Source organism: Chinchilla lanigera, unplaced genomic scaffold (assembly GCF_000276665.1).
Source record: "Chinchilla lanigera isolate Chin_1 unplaced genomic scaffold, ChiLan1.0 scaffold00040, whole genome shotgun sequence".
NCBI classification, from domain to species: Eukaryota; Metazoa; Chordata; class Mammalia; order Rodentia; family Chinchillidae; genus Chinchilla; species Chinchilla lanigera.
Genome location: NW_004955441.1, coordinates 16,857,486 through 16,883,480, shown reverse-complemented (window position 1 = coordinate 16,883,480; position 25,995 = coordinate 16,857,486). Strand labels below are relative to the sequence as shown.

The 25,995-nt window shown below is 41.1% G+C and overlaps 1 protein-coding gene across 8 annotated transcripts in view; it reads left to right on the top strand.

Moving 5' to 3' along the window:
- Positions 1-25,995, top strand: part of Nrxn1 (neurexin 1) — a 947,027-nt gene that overhangs the window by 294,523 nt on the left and 626,509 nt on the right. For 4 of the 8 annotated variants that reach the window (XM_013517619.1, XM_013517622.1, XM_005391011.1 and 1 more), the window contains 2 exons: positions 1,301-1,345; positions 2,350-2,511. In XM_013517619.1, coding sequence (XP_013373073.1) covers positions 1,301-1,345; positions 2,350-2,511 — 207 coding nt within the window. The remainder of the gene's footprint in view (positions 1-1,300; positions 1,346-2,349; positions 2,512-25,995) is intronic. The other 4 variants (XM_013517623.1, XM_013517620.1, XM_005391018.1 and 1 more) reach the window with 2 other exon arrangements.

Genomic DNA, 25,995 nt, shown 5'->3' with positions numbered 1-25,995 from the left:
AAAGAGAGTGCCCTCTCTATTGATCAGTGTAAGTTTGCTTATGATTTGAAATTTTATGATATTACAATGCATCTTTTTGCTAAGTGCTGACAGCGACTAATACTTTTGCGGAACCTGCTAATCTCAAACTGATATCCCTAACGTATCTGTTGTTTCTCTGAACAGTTGCAGAATGACCGGATTGTCTCTGGTTTTCGTTACTCAAACAGCCCTCTGTTTCTGAGCTGTTAACTGCCTAACCTTTTCTTCCCCGCTTCTGCAAGGCTTAAGTATCTGAGCTAGAGAAGCTAAAAGGAGCTTGGGGAGGGCAGATTTAGTCTAGTGAAGGCAGACAAGTGGGATGGGAAGATGCTGGGAGCCCCCCAGGCACTTGAGGTGCCTCGTTGACATGGGGGGCGTGTCCATGCTGCACACCTGCCTGGGCGCTGGGGGCCCGCCGTCCGTATAGCTGTAGACACCGGTTCCTGGAAGTCGTCTCTTTGGTTTTCATTTTTCATTTTTTCTCTCAGATACTCACCGAGAGGCCAGAGGCTCATTTGAGAGAAGCACAGGAGGAAGGGTTGGTCTCGAGGGGCCTACTTTCTAGATTTGCCTTTGCTCAGGTTATAAACCAGACTGTGAATTGGTAGAGCCAAGGAAACAGTGGTTATACAGCCGGGTGCATGTGTGTGGCAGGACAGATTAAAAACAAACCCATTCTACGCATTCTGTGTGTCAGGATCTTTGCTTTGTTTCATTGCAGTAAACTGTGACCCTAAAGTCCATCAATATGACCGAAGGAAGTTTTGGAGTTGAGGAGGAGTCCTTGTATGCTGTAAAATTGAGTACTAGGGCGATGCCAACTAATTCATACTAATTTGCTGGGTTGGGGTGGGGCAGGGCGGGGGAGGGAGCAATTATGGGCTTAGGGCCGCAGAGGTCGGCAGGTGAGCTTTAGGTCCTGGAATCCCTCTCAGACTGTGACAGCACCTCTCAGACGTACTCAGGAAGACAAAGGGAATGTTGCCATGTGTCTGTTTCTGCAGTAGCAGGATACGAAGGAAAATGGCAGGAGGAAACTATTACCTCTGTGGGAGGCCTATTTGTTAGTCTGCTTTTTTCTTGTAAAATTTTTTTGCCCTTTTTCTATGTTACTAACATGCTTAATAACTAACATGTCATTCATGGAATGTTTCATTCTACTAACCGTTACCTGAATCAAAAAATGTACTAACATGGTAGAGACCATCATATTTTTTAAGTAACGATCGTTATTCTGTTCACAGTTTTTAATTTCCTTTCTCCCCCCTTCTCCACAAAGCACTCAGGCATTGGACACGCTATGGTAAACAAACTACATTGTTCGGTAGATATCATTCTAATTGTTTCTTATTTTGGGTTTGCCGTGTGTTTTCTTTCTTTCTTTTAACTGTAGACATCATTAACAAAAGAGGAACTGCGGTTGGTACTCTTCTGCTTACTTTGACCTCCTTCTTTTCATCTGTTGTGGACTTTCTTATTTTTTACCTGTTCCTGTCAACTTCTGTTTTCCAAATCACCTGTAGGGGCATCGTTAACGTTTCGAACGTTTGCATCCAGCTGTGGTTAACACGGGAAAAGACCAATGGTGGCTGGCCGGAGTGACCGCAGGCTCAGCCAGTTTCTAACCATTCACATGCATGGCATGGAACTTGATTTGGGAATGCTGGAGATGCCACGCCCACCCATCTTTCCGTCATCACAAAGCAGCCATTTTGTTTCCTTTCCTTTGTTTCTCCCCGTTTTCTTTCCTTCCGTTTCTGGACTGTGCGGTCCCCTGCATGTGCACACGGCGTGTTCTGCTTCTCCTGGTTGCTTTGCCGTCCCCTCCTTTGGCATGGACTTAGGCACTTGCATGCCGAACAGTTGCTGCTCTATAGTGCGAATAGTGACGGTGCTGGAAATAGCTTGCGCCTTTTCTGTTAACAAGGTGCACGTTGTGATTAGTTAACAACAGACGACTAAACTCTACTAATACGTACACCAGCAAAACTAACCTAGGAAGCATTTTACTAACACCATTTTTGTGTCTGCTAAACAACTTTTAAGTTGCAGTAGGGATGATGCTGACACTAGCTCAATAATCAGCTCTCTAACTAGTTTAGATCTCTTAGGGCTAGTTGGATAGAATCTAAGAATAAACCTCAAACAGACATGAAAATGGGTTTCATCATAGGTCTAAAACTAAAAACCAAACAAACAGAAAAAAAGCAAAAAAAGCAAAACAAAACAAAAAAATAAAACAAAACAAAACACAAAACAGGCATATCCCAGGATTACAGTATCTAGGTCTGAGTATAGCGTGTCCTTTCCCTGTGCTTTGTTATCTAGGTGACAATATCAGTGGATGGGATTCTTACCACAACGGGCTACACACAAGAAGATTATACCATGCTGGGGTCTGATGACTTTTTCTATGTTGGAGGCAGTCCCAGCACAGCAGACCTCCCTGGGTCCCCAGTCAGTAACAACTTCATGGGCTGTCTCAAAGAGGTAAATATCTCTGTCGCCAGAGCCGTTCCTAACTCATGTCCTCATTTCAGCTCCAGACAGAAAGCACCACTGCTGAAGACCAGATGTCCCTGGAGTCAAATGGCGCAAGCTTAAATTTGTCGTTTTGCTATTAGTTAAGATTGTAGGAGAAGATCTATTCATAGAACATTAGGGAGGAATTAAGTTCCTCTTTATTGGTTTGATATTTGGATGGACATTTGTGTACTAGCTATAAGAGAAAGTCAAACAAAGGAGATGTTGGGTCTAAAGTTAGACTAAATGACTTAACCTCTCATTTCTAGCTAAATTCGTTAGGTGTCACGTATATAGCGGTTACTTTTTTGAAAGGTAAGAGAAAGAAGGGAGAAAAAAATTAGTCTACAAGAGAAACACTACATAAAACAAAACCATAATGAATCTGTAGAATGAAATAATTCTGTTCCTACATTTTAAACATATTCTGAAGGAAAGAAAGCTGTGTCATTTGTGATCTGGTAAGTTTACTTGACATTCACCCGGGAAAAATAAGAAGAGAGTTGATCACAATTGCATTCTTCATTGTCAGATGTTGTTTTCTGGTATAACTTTTTATAGGGTTGAAATCTGTTGGTGTGTAGAGAGAAAGATCGTGCAACTTTTATGAGTGTTTTTCATAAAAGCAGCCGTTTCTTCCATTTAGGCATGACCTGGTTTCTATTGTGTGGCTAGAATGGAATCAAGTAGGCATCAAAATTGTAAAGTTGAAAAATTATGAACTTACAAATTATTTAGCTATAGGTGCTCTTGCTAAGCAATGACATACTGTTCTATTCTAAAAAAATATTTTAATCATATAATCTTGATTCATGTAAGTATCACTGCAAAGCAATTACTGGTGGATGTGCAGTGTCTGCTATGGGGAAATATACAGAACTATTCAAAGGGGGATTTAAAAATGCTATAGTTACAACATATACCTGGAGATGCGGTTCTGAAAGGCAGAATCTACCCATAATTTAGGGTGCAGGTGATTGACTGTCCTTCAGAGAATAAGTTTTAACCGTTCTGTAATATGACCTAGGCCTATTTTAAGTTCTGCAGGTAAAAACAAACTAATAAAAATAATTATTATTTTGATAAAAAACAGTGCTAGCACTTTAAGAGTTTTTGCTTTGTGCTTAGTGCTGTCTTGAAGAGTTTTTCAGAGAGCCTCACAATATAGGCAGTGATTTTATTATCTGCATTTTTGAAAGAAGTTGAGGTCTGGAGCAGGTAAGTTCCTTCAGGAAGGCACCACAGCCACTAAGTGATAAAGGTTAGCATTTAGTCGCCAAAGTATAATTTCAGGTTGTTACTGCTAAGGACCATAATGTAAGATGTACTGAAAGAAATGTTTGCTAGGGTCCTTCCTACTCTAGAAGAGTGTGCAGACCATCTAGTTCACAGACTGAACAAGTTTTAGAAATGTGTAACAGACTGTGAGAAGTGGGGTAATAGGTTCATGTCAGTTAAACTCATTTGAGTTAAAAAGAGGGTGAGATGAAGGAGTTCCAGTAGTAAAGGAAGACACATGAGAGAGTCAGAATGTGTCGTGGGGAATGACAAGGGTTTGGAAAGTTAGGGGAAGGAGAAGGTATTATGGGTTAGGAAGAAACATGGTGAAACATGGTAAAAATATAATAAGATTTTATAAGATGATTCCTAAAACCCTTTCCTGCTGATGAAAAATTAGAGCCACACCCAAACCACCCACACCGTGTTCCTTGTGTACATGGTGAGCCAGGCTGACCTTCTATCAGCCCCATGCCCTGCTTTAAATCTATAAAAAGTTACACCTGCTGTGGGTTAGAGAACAGAATGGGAATCCACGGATCTGTAGCTCGAGTGGAGATTTAGCTACTGAACTCTTTATGGCATCCTTTAAAAAAATGAGGATTTCTGAGATCCATGAGCTCAACAGAGACACATGGTTTCCGCCAGATCGTCATGGCTGAGGCAGATCTTTGTGTGTGTGAGGCTGAAGTTAATTGCCTTAATCCAAAAGGACAGCTTCAAACTGAGCTGTGCTTCAGTTTAACGTCTTCGATTTTTAAATGTTTATGAGTTGATATGAACTAGTATTTATCTTTTTATATCAAAACTTCAACCACAAAAACCACACTACCAAGAACACGAGTTCAGAAGTCGTCGCACCGACTTGGAGTTGGCGGCTCTTGGCCCCTGCTGGTCTCTGCAGGTTCCTTGCACAGGCCTCTCCTTTCAGCAGGTGCTTCCCACTGCACTCCCTTCCCCAGCCCGGACTCTGCGTCTGGAGCAAATACTGCCAGGTTCTTCTGGATTTGCACAGCGTCTTCTACTCCATTTCCTCCTGCTGCTGTAGAGTAGAAGGGTACAGGCATAAGCAGCCCACATTTTCAAATCAACCCCAGCTGGTTGGGTTCTTGATAATTCGGTTTTCATCCATGTCTGAACTGCTATTTAGAATGCCTTGCTCTTCCTGGCTCTGAGATGAAATAGTGACAAAGTATCATGGGTTTTGAGTTAAATCACCTTATTTTAGATAGCTCAGCTTTATGGAGTCACTGAAAATATAAAAAGTCTCCAACGTTCATTCTCACAGAACCTCCCTGAGTTGTCAGCCTTCACCTGGGAGTTTTCCTTTGCCCTGGTTTGCTGCTCTAGCATGTGTGCTGTTTGCATCATCCCTTAATTAGAGCTCCCATTATGGGTATGTAAGTGTTTTTTTCAATGGAGCATATAAACCCCTTAAAACAACCAGTTCTGGGGTTCTGACGTCAAGTCACATAGGAAATTTTGAAGCATTGGAATAGGAGGAGTCTTAGAAATCATTCTCCAAGCCAGTTGCCTTATTTTAGAAGTAGAGAAGCAGACCTAGAAGAATTACTTAACCAAGAATAATGAGAGGCTAAAGCAGGATTAGAAGATGGAATCTTGAGAGATGAAATATAATAATTGCTTGGCTGACTCTCAGTGTAAATGGTGGCACTCAAGACATAAGGAGAGATGGCCTACCAGTTCTACTGATTCTCATCTCCACTCTTTGAAGATTAAAACGCAAAAGGAAATTGCTCAACATATTGAAATAGCCTGCAATCTAACTTTCATTGGAAGCAACTTAGATCTTCAATTTCATGGACTGTTATGTGAAGTGATCCTTGGTTCAAACTCAGAGCAACAAATCCTCAAAAAGGAGGTTGCTTTTTAAAATGTCATTATCAATTTAAAAAATGAGTTAAGAGAACAATTTGGTAAAACCTACCCTGAACACCATGTAATAGTCTGTTTAAAATGAAAAGAAGTCTTGAATGTCCAAGAACTTCAAAATAGAGAATTAAAAATAGTTTTAAAAAAATATTTATGGTTTATTACAAATCAGTCAAAGAGTCCTTGGAGAAATGTTTGCATTCACTGAAAATAACTGTCACAGATAAAAAATTAACAAGGGAAGTTAAAGGAAATACTGTAAATAATGAGGTGCCATTATACTCAGCCTCCATCTGTGAAATTTCTAGAGGATAATACGTCGTTAAAAATATGCTTTGAAATGTGATTTTTATGAAAGCAGCATTAAGCTTGCTTTGGCAGAAACACTTTCTTATATTTTTTTTACATTTTTATAACATTGAAGAAATGGCAACACATATTGCTTAAGCTTCTTTTTTATCATTTTCATTTGAATTGAATTTTTCTAACCAGGAGTTTTCTTAGAAACTGGAAGGAGCGGAGGTTAAAGAATCCTGTAAAAGGAGCAGTTATGGTGTCTGGGTCTGAAGCTTGGTGTCCATTTGAATCCACCTACAGCCATGCTGTTTACCATAGACCACCTGAAAATCACTCCTGTATCAAAGTTTCACAGATACTTCTTGAAGTACAAGCCAGAAGTATTTCATACTTGCAGAGGTAGATGAAAGTCTTACTTCCGTTTGTTTTTATCCCACTAGTTTGACCATGAGAGCTTCTGTGGTAACATTAGCAAGCTTGATGTTGATCGTTGAACTTCTCTCAGAAACTATTGCTTAAGCATTGCTTAGTCTTTTTGTGCTTCAAATGCTTTAAACACCCATTTTCCTCCTGTAGCCTCGATATGATTTAACAGTCTTCATGATGAAATGAAACAAGACAAAGGGAGCGTGTACTCGATGAAACACCTTAGGATTCCTTATCTGAGGTTGATCCTTAGCCATATGTGCTTGTTGGAAATTGGATAATCAGTTGAGTGGAGACACTAACTCACAGAGGTGATTTAAGATGCAGCTGCTAAGAAGTGCTCAAATGAACTTAAGGAAGGACTGACTCTAAAAGGGGAAGAGACGAGGGAAACGCTAGAGGGAATTAAATCCCCACTGAAAATTTTATCAACCTAATTAGGTCAGTTCAAACTTTCATTACACTGTAGAGACTTCTATCACTAGAAATCTGTAAGACGTGGTGAAGTGGCAGGTTCAGGCGATATCCGGTCTTACGCAAGTGGGAAGATGTGGTGGGTCCCAAAGACAATCCGGAAGGTTCTCTACTGCCGCATGCAGTGGCCACCCTGCGATTCTCATGGTGAGCCAGTGTCAAAGCCAGGAGGTGATCTCCTTCACGCAAATGGCCGTACTCTTTCTCCTCTTTTGAACAGTGGAGAACTGTCTGCAGCCGCCATGGGTTCTCATTTCCCCTTTTGTTTCCCTCCTTGTTTAGAAAGAAAAAGAGCACCTGTCACTTAACATATGAGAACATAATCCCGTGGCAGGGTGTGCCTTTCAGAGTATGCCCAGGGTGGAAGGAAAAGGCTTCTGTGACGCCAGGGAGAGCCCCGGATGTCAGTGATATCTGCACGGTGGGCCGCAGGGGGAAGGGCAAGCTTCAAGAGTACAGGAGCACCTCCCCTGCGGGCCGCAAGATCATTAGTGAACAATTTCTTCTCTTCTTGCTGAGGTTCCTGCGTTCCTTCTTGTACTCTGCTGTCATGGTCTATATACTGTGTGAAAACATTTACAGTTCATTTACTCTGAGCTTCCCACGTGCTTCATTTTCTCTTTTGGAAGGAGATCTGCGTTTTGCTTCCCGCTCCATTTTTTCCTACACGTTCCCATAGAAATCCACATAGTTTTACTTATCATATTATTATATAACTTATAATAATAATGTCTTGATTTTATGTGGTAATATTGTCTTCAGTCGAATCACTTAAGTGAAACATTTTCAGATAGCTTTGGCTACGGCTCACAAGATTCATAGCCTATGAGAAAATATAAAGTAACGAAAAATCCCCTATTAGCCATTAGCCAGGACCAATGCATTGGCCTAGCTGCTACACAGTGGCTACTTGACTTTCAATCAACTGACTGACATTGTGGCTATAAGCTACGTTCTCTATGAAAAGTTTTTGTGCTGGATCACACATTCATTATATGTCATTTTGTTGTTCCAGCTGGAATGAGCTAATTCACAGAGTAGCCATCTTCTCATAATAACCATAGTATATATTTAGACTCAGTCCCCTGGCTACTTTGTGCTGCGCTGGGGATGAATAACAGTGCTGTGCTGCTCTGAACTGCTGTTCTGGAGCCAGGACCTTTGTTTACTGACTCAGATTCTGGTTCAGACACAGCTTGAGAGGAACAAATGAGCTAACCGTTTCTCACAGAACTTCAGGTCTACAAAGAAAAGAAATTTTCTCTACCTGATTTGAAACACAGAAGATGGCTTCTTTTTTTTTTTTGGTTCTAAAATTTAACATGTTGTTTAAAAGGCTTTTGTAGGAATGTAAAAGAACTGGACAGCTTTTAATGTGCCATTAACTTGATTTGTCATAGATCAACCCAAGATCTTTCTCAGATCTGAGAGATACTGAAGTGTCTTTTATCTCTCCTGCTATCACAAAGTGCCAACACTATAAAATGTGAAGAGAGGCCAACTATCCTTGGCTCCTTTCAGCTGCAGGAAAACGGAGCACAGAAATCGCCCTTTCCAGTGTGAGGTAGTAATGATAATTCCATTATGCAAACAGGCACAGTAATCTTCAGCAGAACACATGGTTAATGAGTGACAGAGTTGGACCTTTGCCCTGACGTTGCATCCCTGACCTGCCTACTGCTAGTAAAGCAGATGCCTGAACCAGGCCCTCCAAACCAGTTCCAGTAGGATGAGCTCCACAGTGCCGACCTGTGCCTATGACTGCAGTAGGCTCGGCATAAAAGGAGGTTAGCATTGGAGCTCTCCCTGGAGGAATGAGGGAGTCACATTTTCAATAATAATGACGATAATAAGCATTTAAAGTATTTCTCAGGCAATGTTTACAACACTGAGCTACCTAAGAGGCACGTGCCTAGGGCTATCAGAGACATAGTAGAATAGTAATTTACTTTTGAAATATAAATTAATGACATGGTATGAAATAATTTAATATTCAGTAGTTCAAACACATCAACCCTGAGAGAAAACAATCTTTAGTGGGTTCTGGTATTTTATCTTTGGTGCTGTTTTGTTATTAAATTATGTGAGGGATGGGTACACTGTCACTTTTCAGTATTTCTCTTGTCCAAAGTGATACTGTGACCACGACAATAGTTATACACTAATGCTGTCCCGAGTTGACAAATGGGGCAAGAGATGAGGAAACTTAGAGGACTGGCCTAGGCAAAAACGGTTAGTAAATGGGAAAGCTAAGATTCAAGTCTGAGGAATCCATCCACAGAATCCTTATCTTTAGCTGTGTTCTCTCTTCTTCTTCCTTCTTTTTAGTATTTTTATAAAGGAAAAGTTAGAGGAAATAAGATGCTTAAGAATTCTTGAGAGAGACAAAACAGGGCCTAGATGACCAGGCTGTCCCAGAAGCGGGGTGCAGGGGTATGTAGGAGTGAGATGAAGGAGCAGGAAGTGTTTTTCAAATACATGGTCATGTATGAGTTTTCAGCGGAGTCCCCCGCAGTTCAAATGGCCCTGGCCTGTTACCTTGTCGAGCCTGGTCCCTGCTTTGGCAGCCGCACACCCTTCCTCCTGTAATGGTATAAATGAGGGAATAATGCTAGTCGTATGTCCTAGTTACTCTTCTTGCTGCTGAGACAAATTACCCAACACCCAAGGTTAAAGGAGGAAAGGTTTATTTAGCTCACAGTTTGTGAGGTTTCATTCTATAACTGGCTGGTCTGGCAGGGTGACATTGCAGACAGGAATCGCAGAGGAGAAACATTTTATGGTGGGCAGCAGGTAGCAAAGGAACAAGGAGCCTTAGCAGCATTTTTATGCCACTTTTATACTCTGTCTAGTCTCCTGGCATTAGTGTGGTGCCAACCCAAGCAGTGGACTGATTTAGTAATCACACACTCTTCATCCCAACATCACACACTCTAGATTCAGCCACCTCTGCCACTGAGCTAACCCCACCTATGACTGCATGAGGTTTTGGGTGTCATGTAGACATGGACCATGACACCGTACTTTTCTGTACTGTATAGTCAATGGTGTGTGAAGAGATGCACAGAAAATACATTGGAAATACTTTCCAGATTTCTATAAGTCATTGGCTTCTACTTTGCTAAGAATAAGTTCAGTTCTGTGCCTTGTAGCCTTGGGGGCCTGGGGAATAAGCAACTGGGGCAGAAACTAGGCATTTTGCCACAGACACTTGTCTTTGAGGGAGTTCATCTGCTTGAGGGTTCAGGGAGTTCCATCTGTTCAGGTCCCGGAGGTAGTGGAACTCAGCACTTTCGTCCACAAAGCATCTGGTGAGTTCTTGCCGGAATTCAGCTTTTTGATCATAGCAACTTCCCTTCCAGGGGACCCACAGATTTTTATTCTCCATCATTTTCAACAGATGCCCCATAGCCTAGAACTGTATCAGCAGTTGGCATAATGAATTGTGCTTTCAAATATCAAGCTAGCATAACATGGAGTGGTAGGGGGTTCAATGACATTTTAATTCAGAGGGCTTGATACACTTTATAGAATATGACATTTTTTAGCCCAGCAGAAAGCAGTAGTGAACAACATCTCCGATTGAACATTTTCTCTTAATTTCTGCACCCGATGGAGTGTCTTGTTTAAATTGTCCCATTTGCATGTGCATTAACGCTTGCATCTGTGCATTCTATTCGCCAATATTAATCAGTACCTCCTATGTGCCAGGCTGTGTGCTAGAGGTGGGGGTCCCCTAGAGAAGCAAGATAATGATTTAGAACTCTGGGTGGAAAGCAAGACACAGAAACACAAAATAGCAAGACAAGCCCCAGAAGTGAAATATGAAAAATCTCCCTGAAAATACAGTGAAAACCATGATTAACACTGCCAGAGGAAATCCATAGTAATTTCAAAGGGAAGGTGAGGAAGTAATCTGATTTACTGTGTTTGCTCAGTCAATCCCAGAATTGAAAAATAATGGGAAAGATAAAAAGGACATGAAGAATAATAAAATATACAGCAAAGAAAGAATAGAAGGCTCCATGGAAATGTGACTTTGTTGCTTTATCATATCTGAAGCATATTAAGAAAACAAATCTGCAATTCATCCAAAACAAAATGCACATTTTGCATTTCTTCTTATTATTGCCTCTTATGAGATGATGTATTCATGTCTTCACTTCTTTGGATCAAAGTGCTTATGTTTAGAAGAAAGTAATTTTTTGTTTTTTGTTCCAGTGCCGGGAATTGAACTCACAACCTTGCGCTTGCCAGGCAGGCGCTGTGCAGCTGAGCTAAATCCCCAGCCCCTGGAAGAAAGTTAATTCTGTGTGTGGTAACTGATTTTCTTCCAGGGAAACTATTACTATTGAAATACATTTAAAAGAAATTAATTACCTGAAAATGAAAATAATACACCCATCATTCAAAAGTATGTGATTTTGATTTATAGGAAAATGAGATTTTTATCTCTGTTGAGTAAATATTTTGTGCACAGAGAAACTGGTTTTTTGAGTGCTTAATTTCCTGTGTAATGTATTATATAGGTGGGTACTGTGTACCACGATCTTTGTGAGATATCAGGGAGGTAAGAATATCAAGCTGATATACTCAAGGTCATGAAAAGTGAAGAAAGATAGAAATAGAGATAGAGATGATAGAGATAGAGATAGTGGGAACTAGAGATAGACAGAGACAGACTTAGAGACAGAGACAGACGGAGGGAGGAAGAGAGTGTAAATTTGAATCAAATAAATATAAAATAACTCAGTATAGAGAACTCCTTAAGTTACATGAATTAAAGTGAACAGTTTTAGAATCAAACAGACTTGGGCTCAAACTCTGGCTCCTTAAATGTGAGGAAAGATGTTTAATGTTCGTGTAGTTCAGTTTTCCCTGCCTAAAGATTCTGTAGGATCATGCATCTAGGGCACTGGGAGTAGAGCCTCGTGTATTGCCCTGTCTCCGTAGAGCTTTGTTAATTATCTATCGATATGGTGCACGCTGGCTACACTGACATCACAGACAGGCCCTGCTCTTAATCCTGTGACCCATGTAGTCGTACGGCACCACACAAAGAAGGACCTACTCTGGATTTAGTATCTTCCTGTTTGCATCATGAAATGCATAGTAGCATCTTTATTAATGGTGCTGGGATCCATGCTGTACCACTGAGCTACATTCCCAGCCCTTCATAACTTCCATATTTTTATTTTGTATTGATCCCAATAATATGAGGATCATACTACAGATGAATTATGAGACTTTGTGCACGCTATCTCATTTTAAGTTTTTATTTTATTTGTTATTTTACTATACCAACAGCTTGGTTCAGAGGTTGGAGTTCACAGGTTATTTCTAACACTGTCAAGGTCTCATAACTAAATATGTAAATGAAGTTAGAAGAAAATCTCTGTCTATCAACCTTATGCACAGTGTGCATTCTTCTTTTGTTCTTCTAAATTATAACTTTCATCTCTTTGTATATCAGAAATTAGTGAAGATATTTGAGAATTGGTAAACCTACAATTTTTAGAAATATATGGGCATCTTGTTTAAGTACTAAATTAGGAATAGTCAATTTTTATAGTTCAAATACGAGCAATTATTTTGGTTAATATTTTTGACATCATTAGATTTTGATTAATGTGATGTTTTAGAAAAAAATTCTTGTATTCACTACCTGTAAAGAGAATCTCATAAGTGAGTCCTAAATATTGGTCTGAAAGTGTGAACTGAATTTGTTGACATTTTCTTCTCTGAGATCCGTCGCCTAAAAAGTATGAAAGGATTGAAATCAGTCCCCTCTCAACATTACAAATTAATATTTATAATTAATCATTATTAATAACCTAATAAGTATTTGGTTCATCATTTGTTAATAAATATGCTTATATAAAATTATATAGAATATATGTCGGAACAATTTCTAAAGGAAAACATGCAATTAAAAACTGTAGTGTTGGGGGCTGGGGATTTAGCTCAGTGGCACAGCACCTGCCTGGCAAGCGCAGGGTCGTGAGTTCGATTCCCAGTACCAGAAAAAAACAAACAAAAACAAAAACAAAACAAAGCTGTAGTGTTTAGGTAGTTCAAAAGACAAACACCCCATCAACAACCTGGAGACCATGCGGAGATTTGCTTTCCAAGGTGTGACGTGTAAATCAGCAGCATGAACTTCACCTTGGTGCTCATTAAAGATGCAAAGAATCAGGACCTACGGAGTGAGGCGACAACATGCCCAGGTGATCTCACACACACCTTAAAGTCTGGGAATCACTGAGCTACTGCACCTCAGCCACCGTGCTGTGCTGACGTCACTGGTTGGTGCACGTTGACTGCACACACCGCTAAACGCTGTCCGTTAACCTGGAGGAGGCTATACCTCAGTTGCAATACCCATCTGGATTTTAGAGAGATTAATGTCTACAACTTAATAGCTCAGCAGTGAAACTGAGGGTTGCAAGTAGAATCTCAGCTCTCAAAATGCGACCATCTCACAGAAGCTCTCTGTTCCCTCCCAGTCCCTCATAGACCAGAGATGAAAATTAGGCTGTCTTCGTCTGATTTCACTAAGGGCAGATGAGCTGTGGACCCCCTTAGGGATAATATTCCATCAATTTACGTTAGACAGCACAAGTTCGAGGACGAAGTGTATTTACTATCCGAGTAATAAGCTTTCGGTTCTGAAATAGTAGGAACCAAGCTCCTGACCATTAATGGAAAATGCTTGTGTGTTATGATCACAATTTAAACTAGGTCTTCATTTTTATTTTCAAAGTACCGCTTTCAGAGCAAAATTCCTTTCCTTGCCAAAATGCTGGAAACCACCGTGTGCAGGTTTATTTAGGTTAATTACCATTTCTACGTGGTAATATTCACATGCTGAATTTCTTATATACTCTTTGGTGGAGGGCATGGCTTTTATAGGATTATTTTACCTTAGCACAACTTGCTAACTTAGATTTCTTTGTATTGTTTCCTTTTTAATGACTTTGTAATATAATGCTTTATGCCCTAAGGAAGTAAACTGAAGGATTTCAGGTATTTAAAGAATCGCTTAAAAGGAAAACGCGGCTTCCAGAAGAAGCATTTTATAGGGAGCCCCCTAGTGGCACCTGTGAATTATGGCACCTCTGAAAACTCAAGCACTCTGGACTGGAATTTTGCTGAGGACAAAAAGGAGGAAGGATGCTTTAACTTAGTGAATGCTCACACCATTATTCCCAGGAAAAGTACGAGCATACGTTAGGTCACTTTTATAGCGAGACAGTTCTGCCTGAAGTGGCAGATGACTTGCAGAAGGAGTTATCACAGACTCCTTCAAAATTTCATTGGGACACAAAAAAATTTGTGACATTTTTTATCTTTCCCAACAATATTCCCCAAAACCCAATTTGTATCTAGAGGCTATTTGTTCTTGAAAACATATAATAAGTCTGAAAATACCCACCCATCTCTCCTCCCACCCAGGAATATGCAGCATTTTAAAAATTTGTAATACTTCACTTACGGTCTTAAAAAACTTCATGTTTATGTCTTTAAAATACACAAAACAAGAGAAACAATTACATTTGAAGTGACGTACCTGCGAAAATTGTTTACAGTCATGTTAGTTTTTCATTAATACTTAAGATCCTTGAGTCGAAACCCTTTTTATTAATTCTAAAACTTCATTATATATATATATATTTAGCCAGAGAAGGAAGAACTGATTGGGGAATACATAGGCAGCTTTGGAAAAGGAAAATATGTCATACAGTCAGATAAATAGCCTCTAATGTAGGAAAGAAGTTTCTAACTGTTGTTTTTAGAATTTCATTATGATAAGAACAGTTAACATGGGATCTCTTTGCATATTTGTAGGTGTCTAGTACAGGATGTCTATCTATTGGGACAGTGTTGTAGGGCATATCTCTAGAATTTATTTATCTTGCACAACTAAAATTTTGTCCTTGTTCCTTAGCTGCTATTTCTTCCTCCCCTCACCCCCAGGCGGTCACGGTCCTGCTCTTTCTTCTGTGAGTTACGTTGTTCTGGATACCTTATATAAGTGAAATCGTGCAGTATTTCGCTTTCTACCCCTGCCTTACTTCATTTATCATAATGTCCTATATTCTCGTCAAATATTGCAAAATTTACTTCTTGCTTATGGCTGAATGATACATATATGATACATATTTTAAAAATTCATTCATTAATGGGTATTTGCCTCCCATATCTTGGCTGTTGTAAGTACTGCTACAGTGAACATCGGGGTACACCTGTTTCCCAAAGTCTCCGACCTCGGACCTTCTCGAAAGATGGTAGCTCAAACATTAATTTGTTGAGAAGCCTCTATGTTGTTTCCCATGCCAGGTACTCTGTTCTGCATTCTCACCAACAGTGTAAAAGGATTCTAGCTTTTCCTCATCCTTATGAAGACTTGTCTTTTAATTTTTAATACTACCGACCCTAACAGGTATGATAGCTCATCATGATTTTGATTTACATTTCCCTTTGATTAGCGACACTGAGCAATTTTTTAATAGACCTGTTGGCCATTTGTAGGCTTATTATTCAAGTTATTAGCTCACTTTTTATCTGAGTAATTAGTCTATGGTTGTTTGTTTGATTTTTCACTTTTTTTTTTTTTCATTTTGCTACCAGGTGGCTACTTGTGGGTATGGACAGCCCTTGTAAGTGTGTCCTGGGTGTGTCCCAAACGTCCAGCAAATGCAGTTGCAGGATAGTCTGCACTGCTTGGCCAAATTCCAAATATTCACAACCATAAAAATCAATTCAAATTCCTATAATTCAACAACAAAAATGTATTAAATGACCACCACCAGATGACACTCACCAAACCTTAAAAAAAAAACCCAAAATACTAAGACATGGCACAGAAAGGAAAAACATAAAATGAGAATCCTTAGTCTGCTTTTCATCTCACCTTAGATTTATCTCTAGCACAGCATTCTGCAGCCGTAATATATGAATATTTGTTCAACTAGGGTTTCCCGAGAAGATGAAGCCCTGTTCCCCTATGGTGTCCGATGTATGTCACAGTGCTGACTGTTTACCCTCTTTGGGAGAATTGAGAAATCAGTCCTCAGACATTTTCTGTTCTGTGACTCAGATGAGGACTGAGCACGGGAAGACCTGACTGACGATTTGCTTGAGAGTAAAGACTGCGACATACATCCCCTTAGCGCTAAAACATGGGGCGAAGTAGATTTTATAACCTTAGGGAGGAGCAGCGTACCTGCACTCAAATGAGCTAAGTTCAGTCATAGATGTTAATGGTACAGCACATAAACAGCGCATGGGATGACGCTAGAATACAGAATATGGCCAAGGAAACACACCCAATATCTTGAATTTTTAAAATGCCGTGGTTTGATCCCATGCCCCCGAACTGCACTGTGGGACCAGCTACAGGTCTAAAGCCCTGGAGGTGTTTGCTGGAAATCTGCACAACTTAATGAGGATGCTGGGTGGCTAGCATCAAAGCAGGTGGCTGCCGTACAAAGGCTGTGAGGGCCTGGGCTTTCACCTCTGCGGCTGCCTCTTGATAATCTGCTTCTGTGTGCTTGGCTCAATATTCCTTAAGGGGAAGAAAACCAAGAAGCAGAGAGCCAGATAGGAATCTCTTTCAGCGCAGTTTTTGTTTTCTTTTGTTTTTATCAGGGAAGTTGGAAAAATTATCTTCCTCACCTTTGAGGATGATTAGGGTCACTCTGTGTGAAATGTTAGAAGCGTTTTGGCTAGATGACTTTTGCAAAGGGATTTTAGGTAGCTTCATTACAAAACAAGTCTGTGTGTGTCTGTGTGCTTTCAGCCTGCACCGTAATGCAGAGTTTACCCTAGGACTCAAATCTTATCGTAAAAGGGGCATTAAAGTATACAAAACTTAATCCCCTCACTTGGCAGACAAACGCAGAGCTCACAGAGGTTACATTTCTTGTGGAGTGGTGAACTTCTAGAATTGTGCATTAACACTGCATTTCAGGAAGCCAGTTTTCTTACTTGTTGCAGAAACTCCCACTCCTTTGAACTCTAACCTGAAAAATAATTTCTGGTTTGATTGCTTTTTGTGGGAAAAATGTGTAAATTTTGCTCGTGTTGGCCTGTTCGAGCCTTCCTTCTTAAAGCCCCCCACCTCATCTGACTCTGCCTCTCAGTTACCTTTGGGACTGTGTCTTCTCCTTAATCTGCTCAGCGCATTTGGAGGCTGAGGGTCTTTTGATCCATTGTTATTATTGTTGTTATTATTAGTTTTGATTCATCATTCTTGATAAGTGATGATCCTAGGTAGAAGTCTCCGTGGGACCCTGTGACAAATAGCAGCTGTTGTTACAAGTGATGTCCTTGCGTCTGTGGCATCCATATCACCTTAAATTCCTGTGAAAAATGCTGGTTCTCGGTTAAATTAGAAATAGATGAATGAGGTTCTTTCTCATAAATCAATGCTGTTAAAGTCTGTTTACATCATTGCAAACATCCATGTTTCCATTTATTTCAGAAGAACACAAAGTGTATCTGAATCCTCAATTTCAGAAGGAAGGACAGGAAAGAAGGAGGAGGAGAGAGGAAAGAAAGGAGGGGAAAGAAGGAATGGGGTCTAGGAGGGGGGATGGAGGAAGGAGGGAAGAGGCGAGAAGAACCCCCCATTTTTTGGTGGGAGGGGCAGGTCCTGGGAACTGGACCAAGGCCTGCACACTGAGTTACATCTCCAGATCTTCAAGACAGGGTCTTGCTGAATTGCCAAAGCAGGACTCACACTTGTGATCCTCCTGCCTCAGCCCCCCTTGTTGCAATAATCCCAAGCCCCCCTTGGGATTATAGGCCTCACCACTGTGACCAGAGAGAGCTCCCATTTAATAATCCTCTTCCTCAGTAGGAAAAATGATGCACAAAATTCAAACATAAGTACAACTGTCAGAAAGTACAATTATTGAAATAAAGAAGTTTGAACACTGAGGAAATCTTTAGAGACCAACCAAATCGAAACTTAAATAGGAGGAATCTCTGAGCTGTACTTTAGCTCAGTCATAGCATATGAGAGGCCCTAGGTTCAACTGTGTGTGTGGGGGGGGGCGAGTTAAAAACAAAAGAATTAAGGGGATAACATTTAACTGAAATTTTAGTGGCATTTTCAAGGATGATAAAACCTTGCCTGAGGATCCTAGGGGAGCATGTTCTCTCTCTTTTCCATTTATAAACCTGGAGAGTTATACTTTTTGTATTGTGACTCTGAGCTCCTAACCCAGTGTAGGGCATGAATAGGTGTAGCTATTTTCTGTGCCATGTTTTGATGAATTCCTTGAAGCTTACCTAAATCCTATGGATTCCATTCACTATTAGCCATTTTCTATAAAGCTATAACATTTTAAAGGAAAAAGAAAAGATAGAATTACTTAATCTTACTTAAAAGTAAGAGAGAACTGAAGGAGCACGTTCTGTTCCAGTCGAATGGACCAATAACAGTCCGGATTCTTGTGCGTGAGGAGGAGGGAATTAGCAAGAGAACACTCAGGAGTGAGGAGTAAGCAGCCATGTTTATTGAAGACCACAGGAAGTTGAGCTCAGGGCCAGTCCATGCTACCAAGAGCCTTGCACAGACCAAGAAAGCTGCCAGGACAGCAGACAAGCACCGCACGCAAGTCAGGAGCAGCAACAGGAGCTGGAAGAGGCGGGCTATCACTCAGGCTTTCCGCATTTAAAGGCCAGAGCCCTGCACTCTAGGTGCCTCTCCCTGTGTCTCCCACGCGTCCTGTCCTCTGCCACCAGGGCGTCTGCAGTCTCCCGGACCTTTGTTACTTCATCTTCCACCTCTCCTAGGACAGTGGAAGCAGGACAACCATGGAATACTGTTTATAGTTAAAGGGAGGGGAGGGAGTGAGTCAGCGCTTTTGTTTCTCACGGAGCTATTTTGGTCTCACTACTAAAGATTTGTAGATCTGGGTCTTATGGTTCTTGGTGTCTATAGCTCTCCCCATCGGCTTCAATGTTATTAGTGATTCTTTTCCTGGCTCCGTGTAACCAGAAATGATACAGACTTCAAAGGTCTGGCAGTTCTCCCTCAGGACACCTGGGCTGCGTCTGACTAACCAGGGCGATAAAGTGACTCCACGTAAGGCAGCAGCAGACGGTGTGCATGGTATTTACCTGCTGTCCACGCTAGGGTGTCTATGGCACACCCCGCAAATGCAGACTGCGTTGAGGTGGATTTTACATGTTCTAGGTCAACTCTATTCAACCGTTTGAAAGTTCACTTAAAGCAGGACTTACTGTACAATACAACTGCCATAAAAATTGAAAACACTTGAAGTCAATTCCTATTCCAGATCCTTTGGATATAGTATCTGAAATAGAACTCTCAACCTGCCAGATGGTGGATGTGCTGGGTTTGTGTCCCCTGAAATCCACGAATGAATTCCAAAGGACAACGGAGGTTAAGGGTAGGAAAAAATTTATTGAGGAATAGGAATAGCTCTTGAGAGACAGGAGGGGTCCTGAGTGGGATGCCACTGAGGCCCTCAGGTGGGAATAATTTATATAGTAAAGGCATAATGTGGGTCAAACTATAATCAGCCTGTAGGTGTACGAGTATGGCTGCTTAGCTAATATTGACCCAGTAAGGAAGTGGGGCACATAGCAAGGTCACGTGGCTAGCATTCTTAGCCTTCGGTTATCTGTGACTCCTAAAGCCGGACTGATTTGGGCAAGGGGTGGGTCCAAGTGTTCTGTCATCCACTGAGGTGTCTGATGCATATCTAGATTTAATGGAGGAGGGGGTTAACCAATTACAGGGTAGTCTCAAATTTCCATTTTTCCTTTAGGGAAGTATGCACGTCTGGCCATTATGAGTTTATCTTGAAGCCTCGCCTTCTTCAGCCTCCATGCTGCTGTCTTTTTCACTGATTCCCTTGAGCCCAGTCCCTCTTGGACTGTATGTTCATTTGTGTCTAACTTACTTGCCTGTGATTCTTTCACTTCTTTCTTATTCCTCAAGCACTTGGGCAGCATCAACATTTTTTTGGACATTTTTGAATATCTGACTTTTTTACATTTACATTGCAGACGTCAGGGTCATTGTTTGTGAGGCTTAATCTTATAATTCTTTGAAATAACTCAAGTCTTTAGTTTGACTTCCTACACCTGACAAAACTCATCAGAATTTCTGTTGTTAGAAGCAGCCTCCTGAGAAATGTGTCTACATGCACGTGAAAGTCCATCTTGTGTGATATGCAGGCAGATTTAAGAGTTAAATTCTCCAAACCCTTGTTTTTGTGTTGCTAGAGACTGACTTTATTCTGATGAATGTCTCAGCATACAGAATCTTTGCAATGCCGATTTTATTTACCTATAATTTATTTTTAGGTAGTCATAGTATTCTTTAACCCTAGAATGTTAACACTAAAAGAAAATATACTCATCTATCACAGTGGGTTAGGAAGATAAGCCCCGTGAACACATGGATGAGGAAACCCAGTGAGTCACAGCAAGGTTGGAGGAGTGCCTCCAGTTTACTTTCTTTTTTGGCAAAGCTGCTTGTCATTACGATGTAGGAGAAATATAACTCCCAACCTGCTGGATGTCAAGTGTGCCAAGTTGGTGTCCCCTGAAATCGAAGAATGGATTCCAAAGGGCAAAGGAGGCTCAGAGTAAGAAAGTTTTGTTGGGGGATAGAAACAGCTCCTGAAAGACAGAGAGGTCCTGAGTGTGTGGCCACAGGGTCATTTTTCCAAGAATGTTTTATAGAGCAAAATCATGGAGTGGATACAAAATCACGAGATGGGTACAATGTGGGTCAAACTGTTATCAGGTAAAAGTGGCTCCTCATTTAAGCATTACCAAGTTTTGTGTTGCTTGCCTCACCCTCTGGAATTAGATTCCAGATTCTTCTCATCTCGAACAAATGGGACGAGACAAGCCAGAAATGGTGCCAAATGTTTATTTGAAAAGTGAGAGGTGAAGGGGTATGGCAGAAACCAGCTCTGCAGAGTGAACTTGGGCAGAACAAGAAAAAAAGAAGATAAAAGCAAAACTAAGGTACACCATGAAAGTTATAACAGCAAGCCTTTCTTGGCATCTGCATCCTTTCATGCCATCTAAATCTTGAGGAAACTTGTGAGAATTTCTGCATACAGGTCCTGAAAGGGCCTGCTGGGATCCCACCCCTCAGGCTGACATCAGGTCCAGGCCGTCCTATTGAAAACCTGCTTACGTTGTCCTGAAAAGTCCACATGCAGGGTACTGGGGACTGTTCTGTGTGTGTTCCAGGATCTTACAGTTACCAGGCCACATCTCCTTCTCCAGCCCGTTTTACCGTGCCCTACACTTTCTCAAAACTATAGTCCACCAATAAGATTATATTTACTTACCTAGTGTCCATCCAGTAGCAAAGCAGAGCGGGTAGCAAGGGTGTATGGATAGGATCACTAACCTTTGCTTACCTATGGCTTCTAAAACATTTTGGGGAAGAGATCAAGCCAGATGTTCTGATCACCCATCTCAGTGTCTGATATATATCTGGACTTTATGAACGGGATGTTACCAATTACAGTATAATCTCAAGTGTCCCTTCATCTCTTAAGGAAGTATGCAAGTCTGGCCATTGTGACTTTAATTTCAAGGTGTTTGTTTCTTCATATGTTCCTCCAGCCACAGTTTTGGTGTGTTCCCGTCTTCTGCACTGACTTCCTCGAGGGCCTGTCCCTGTCTGATTGCCTACAAATTTTTACCTAAATTAGCTGCCTATAATAGTCACTCTGGTATCCCTGGTGTGCTTAAAAAGACCTTGGATTATACACAATAATAACCATGTTGGTTGGAGCATCTTCAGCATGACACAATATTTTTTTCAACATTTTTCATTCACAGATAAATTTACAACACAGAAAGACATTTTCTCTTTGCCAATTGTCCAAATGATCAAATCCTTTATATCATTTTCCCTTGTCTTACTCATAGGAGAACTTTAATGATCATAATGTAACCATAATTAAATAGCAGAACTCTTAAGTAACTATACTATATGTATTCATAGCCTTTCAGGAAAAAGGAACTGCAGGGTTGTTTTTCTAAAATTTTCAATAACATTCTGTCTTTGAAGAGTTACTTTAACTTTTGGAGTCAGGTATATCTCTTCTAAAATACTATTTTTGTTCTGCATTTCATTTAAAGCTCTGCCTAGATAATTTATGGTATTAATTTCTCATATAAGCAATAAAGTTGATTTCTTCCATTTGGTTTGTAGCTCCCTTTTTTCTGATATGCCCTTCTACTTTCCTTCAATTTTGTTTATAATTATTGAGATGATTGAAATCTACCCCACCAACTGGCAAAACAATTATTCACCCTTTACCACCCTGTTTAAAATGTGTTACATTTCTGTACAGAATTAGAATTATAATGTATTTTCTAGCTTCTTTTAGAAAACATCCAAACATTTCTGATGATTTCCTTTTCATCAGCTGTAGCTACTTTAACCTCAATTAGTAGGGCAAATTTCTCAGTCATATATTTCCTGTTCTAAGAAGAAATTATTACTTGGGTTCTGGGATGTTGACTCATTCCTTTTCTGAATTATTTGTGTTTCTCATTTCTCCTTATCTTAAAATTCTTTTTTCATGCAACACCCAGCATGCCTTTGAAAAAAAAAATTCCCAAGCATTTTTTTATTGCATCTTAATCTCGAAGTCAAGAGTACTTATTAAGTGTATTGCTCTGGGTTTTGTTGACGATATTGAGAACTTTCCCGTGGAACAGCTCAGCATTAGCCTAGAGATCAGATTTGAGCTGATAAGCGTATTTGTTCATTATTTCAGGAAGTAATGCGGGTGCATTTTATTTCGAGCTGTGTGCTTCATCATTTTCTATAAGGTCTCAGTTTTTGTAATCTTCGAAGTCAGCCTGGTGGTGGTGGCTCATCTCATGGGCTCTGAAGTGATACTGTCTAGAATTTATAATCAGTAAATAAGCATAAATAAGCCACTTCCGTGGTCCCTGTGGCTTCTTTTCTGTAAGGTAAAAATGTAAAGTGTCTACCTCATAGCGTATCTGTTATGGTTAAATGACGTAGTTTACTTTGAAAGGAAATGAAAGTTAGAAATTTTATATACATATATATATATTACTTTACATATAATATGCAATCTTTGCAATAAATGTGAAGAACAGTTATTCCACTCTGATTATTTTTTACAGTGTAATTAAATTAATTTCTTATGGAGAAGTGTCAAGGAAACTAATTGTCAGAGGTGCCTCTTCTCCGTGGAATGAACAATGACTCCAAAGTGTGATTCTAAAGCCTGCTTCCCTCCACGGGAGGATGACAGGCGGGGGCAAGGGGAGCGTTAGGCGAGGCCGGCAAAGGTGGGCTTTGCTTTGTGCTCCTACACTCATGTCACAGATTCATAAGGAGCAGGTACTGCAGCTTTGGGAATACCATATGCTCCTTGGGAAGGGCAGTGAGGGAGACAGGAGGAGACTTATTTCTTTAGGCTCATATTCATGAATTTGTTCAACAAATATTTATTGATCACTGAACAGCAGTCCAAATCCTCTCACTGGGAAGCCTGTCCTAGGGAGTCCTCCACATGCTCCATTTAAAACAAACAAACAAAAAAGTACTGAAGAGCAACCCAACAAGATGCACCTTTGAGGACGACCAGGAAGATCTTAACTGCAGTACCCTATCGGGTGGGAGCCCTGCAGGCTGCCCAGCCAGATGGGCAGATGGGTCCCTATTCCTGGGGACAAGTGGTGAAGCTCGCCATCTGCTCCGCTGGATACAGAGCTTCATATCTGCAGCTCTCTCCTGACTGAGCCCTTCCTCACAATAACTGTGATGAAACTGCTGTGATCTACACAGCGTCGCTGCTTGGCAGAGGGAGAGGGAAAGCTAGCGATCTGCAGTTAGACGAATTTATATCCCAGTCCTGAATTCAGCAGGTTTTGGTAAACTGCTGCCCTCCTCGAATGTGAACTTTTTGTGTAATAAGAGTACGATAACGGAGGTTTATTTTGACACTTTGAAACGATGCCTATCAACAAAGAAACCATGGAAGATGCCCCCAAAATAGTAGCAGTTTTTAATAATATTATACGTATCGTGAATGACATCAGCCACTGTTATGAAAGACCAGGGAGGTCTGAGAAAGAGCGCGGGTCTGAGGAAAGATGGTATAGGCAGCCGGAGGAGGGGATGCCCTGAGAACTCGGAGGGCACGAAGCTAAGGAAAGGGGGGTGGCGAGGACAGAGAAGCAGCACTTGTTTCTGAAAGTTGGCAGTGCGTAAGAGGGAGGGGAGGAAGTCCCACGGTGGGAGGGAAGCTTCTAACTCCTGATCGCAACTGTGAAATAAAGACAAATGTGAAAAGCTTGCCTCAGGTAACTAGCACTAAATAGGCTTTGGAAAATTTAATGTTTTGCACAGAAAATCGCTGGAAATATTTTTAGGGGCCCTTTAGGAGAGAGGAGTTTAAAATGTTGGAAAGCCAAGAGCTTCGATGGCATGGTGTTTGTTCTTTCATAGGGTTTGCTTGTTTACTTCTTTGCTTATTTGATGGACTTAGCATTTCGATCCTTACTTCTCCTTGCCACGGGGAGCTGGTGGAGGACTATTAAGAAACAGATGATAGCAGCGGGCGAAATTAAAATCATCTTAGACTCTAGCTCTCACACAGAAAGCCGGCGGTGGTTCCCAGTCCCTGCAGTCCTTCCTTTCCCGGGCAGGATTCTAAGTGACACGCACTCTCGAGGTGGTCTTCCCAATCTACCCTTTGACCTGTTTCTCTAATTTTCCGTCCGTGTTCCAGGGAGCACTGGTCACGCCCTGGGCTTAAATGCTGGCCCTCATCCTCTTGCGATACCCTTCATGTTCCTTGGGTTCCAGGTCGTGATTTCAGGTTGTCTCACTTGATGCAGGGTAGGGAGTGGGAAGTACAGATGGGTGGTGCGGCAGCTTGCCTTATACTGGGCCATATATCATAATGAAGGGACTTGGAATATGCCATGCACAGGGGGGAGGACGGCGAGGGAGAGGAGAGAAGAGAGAAGGGAAGAGGGGAGCGGAGAGGAGGGCAGGGCAGGGGAGGAGAGAAGAATTCAGAGAATAACTGAGTAACTCCAAAGCATCACTTCTCTCTCAAAAAATCAACCATAGCAACAAGAAAAGTAATAATGTTCAAATTCCTTCCTCCTTCAGAAGCTCAGAATGTGCATCCTGGGAAGTCAGGTCACAGCCTCAGAGAGAGGCCCTGCCTCCTATTTGCATGTCTTTGACTAGGTGCACAGAGGTCGGCACTATGTCCAAGACCTTCCTTATTTTACTCCAAGTAGCCACCGTTAAAATACGCTCCATGGTTAGCCTGCAGAAGCAGGATTTTACAGCCGAATGTGCAGATTAACAGTAAAACAGACTCTATAGAACAGGGGTGGGTCCTTCTTCACGGTAGAGTTCGTTGCAGGCTCAGAGAAAGCTCTGGATATAGAAAACGTGGGTCAGAACAAAAACGTAGCTGTCCGGGAGCCCCCTGATGTTCAGAAGTGTGGCGGGAAAGATGAGACTTTCTGGGGAAAAGATGGAGCGGAGAGAAAATGAAGAGCCCTTAGCACTGCCTCTTTGGGGGATTAAAAATTATGCTAGGTTGAGTGAAGCCGAGGACCAAAACAAACACAACTTGTTTCTTCAAATGTTGAGGTAGCATACAGTCTCATCAAGCTGTTTCTTTGAGATGTGCAAAGAGACATTCCTCTGCCCTGTTCTCCAGCCTTCATTCTTGTGAGAAGGCTTCACTCTGGGCCTTAATGAATATCTTCTAGTATAGCTCATTCCTGAGTCTAATAAAGTCATCAGGAGGCCTTTATCCTGTGTTTAATGGTTGGAACAAACGGCACCTTCCCGACTGACTCACATTAATGCCTGCAGGTGCTGAAGACTGCCAGACAGTTCTGATGTGTTTGTTTTTTTGGACAAAGAAGTTTATAGATATATGAATTAAATTTCAGTTTATATAGCTATGACTGTGTGTCCTGTTCTGTCTTGATATCATACATGACGCACAAAACTAAAGCAATGCCAGCATATATTTATACGTGCAAATATGCTTT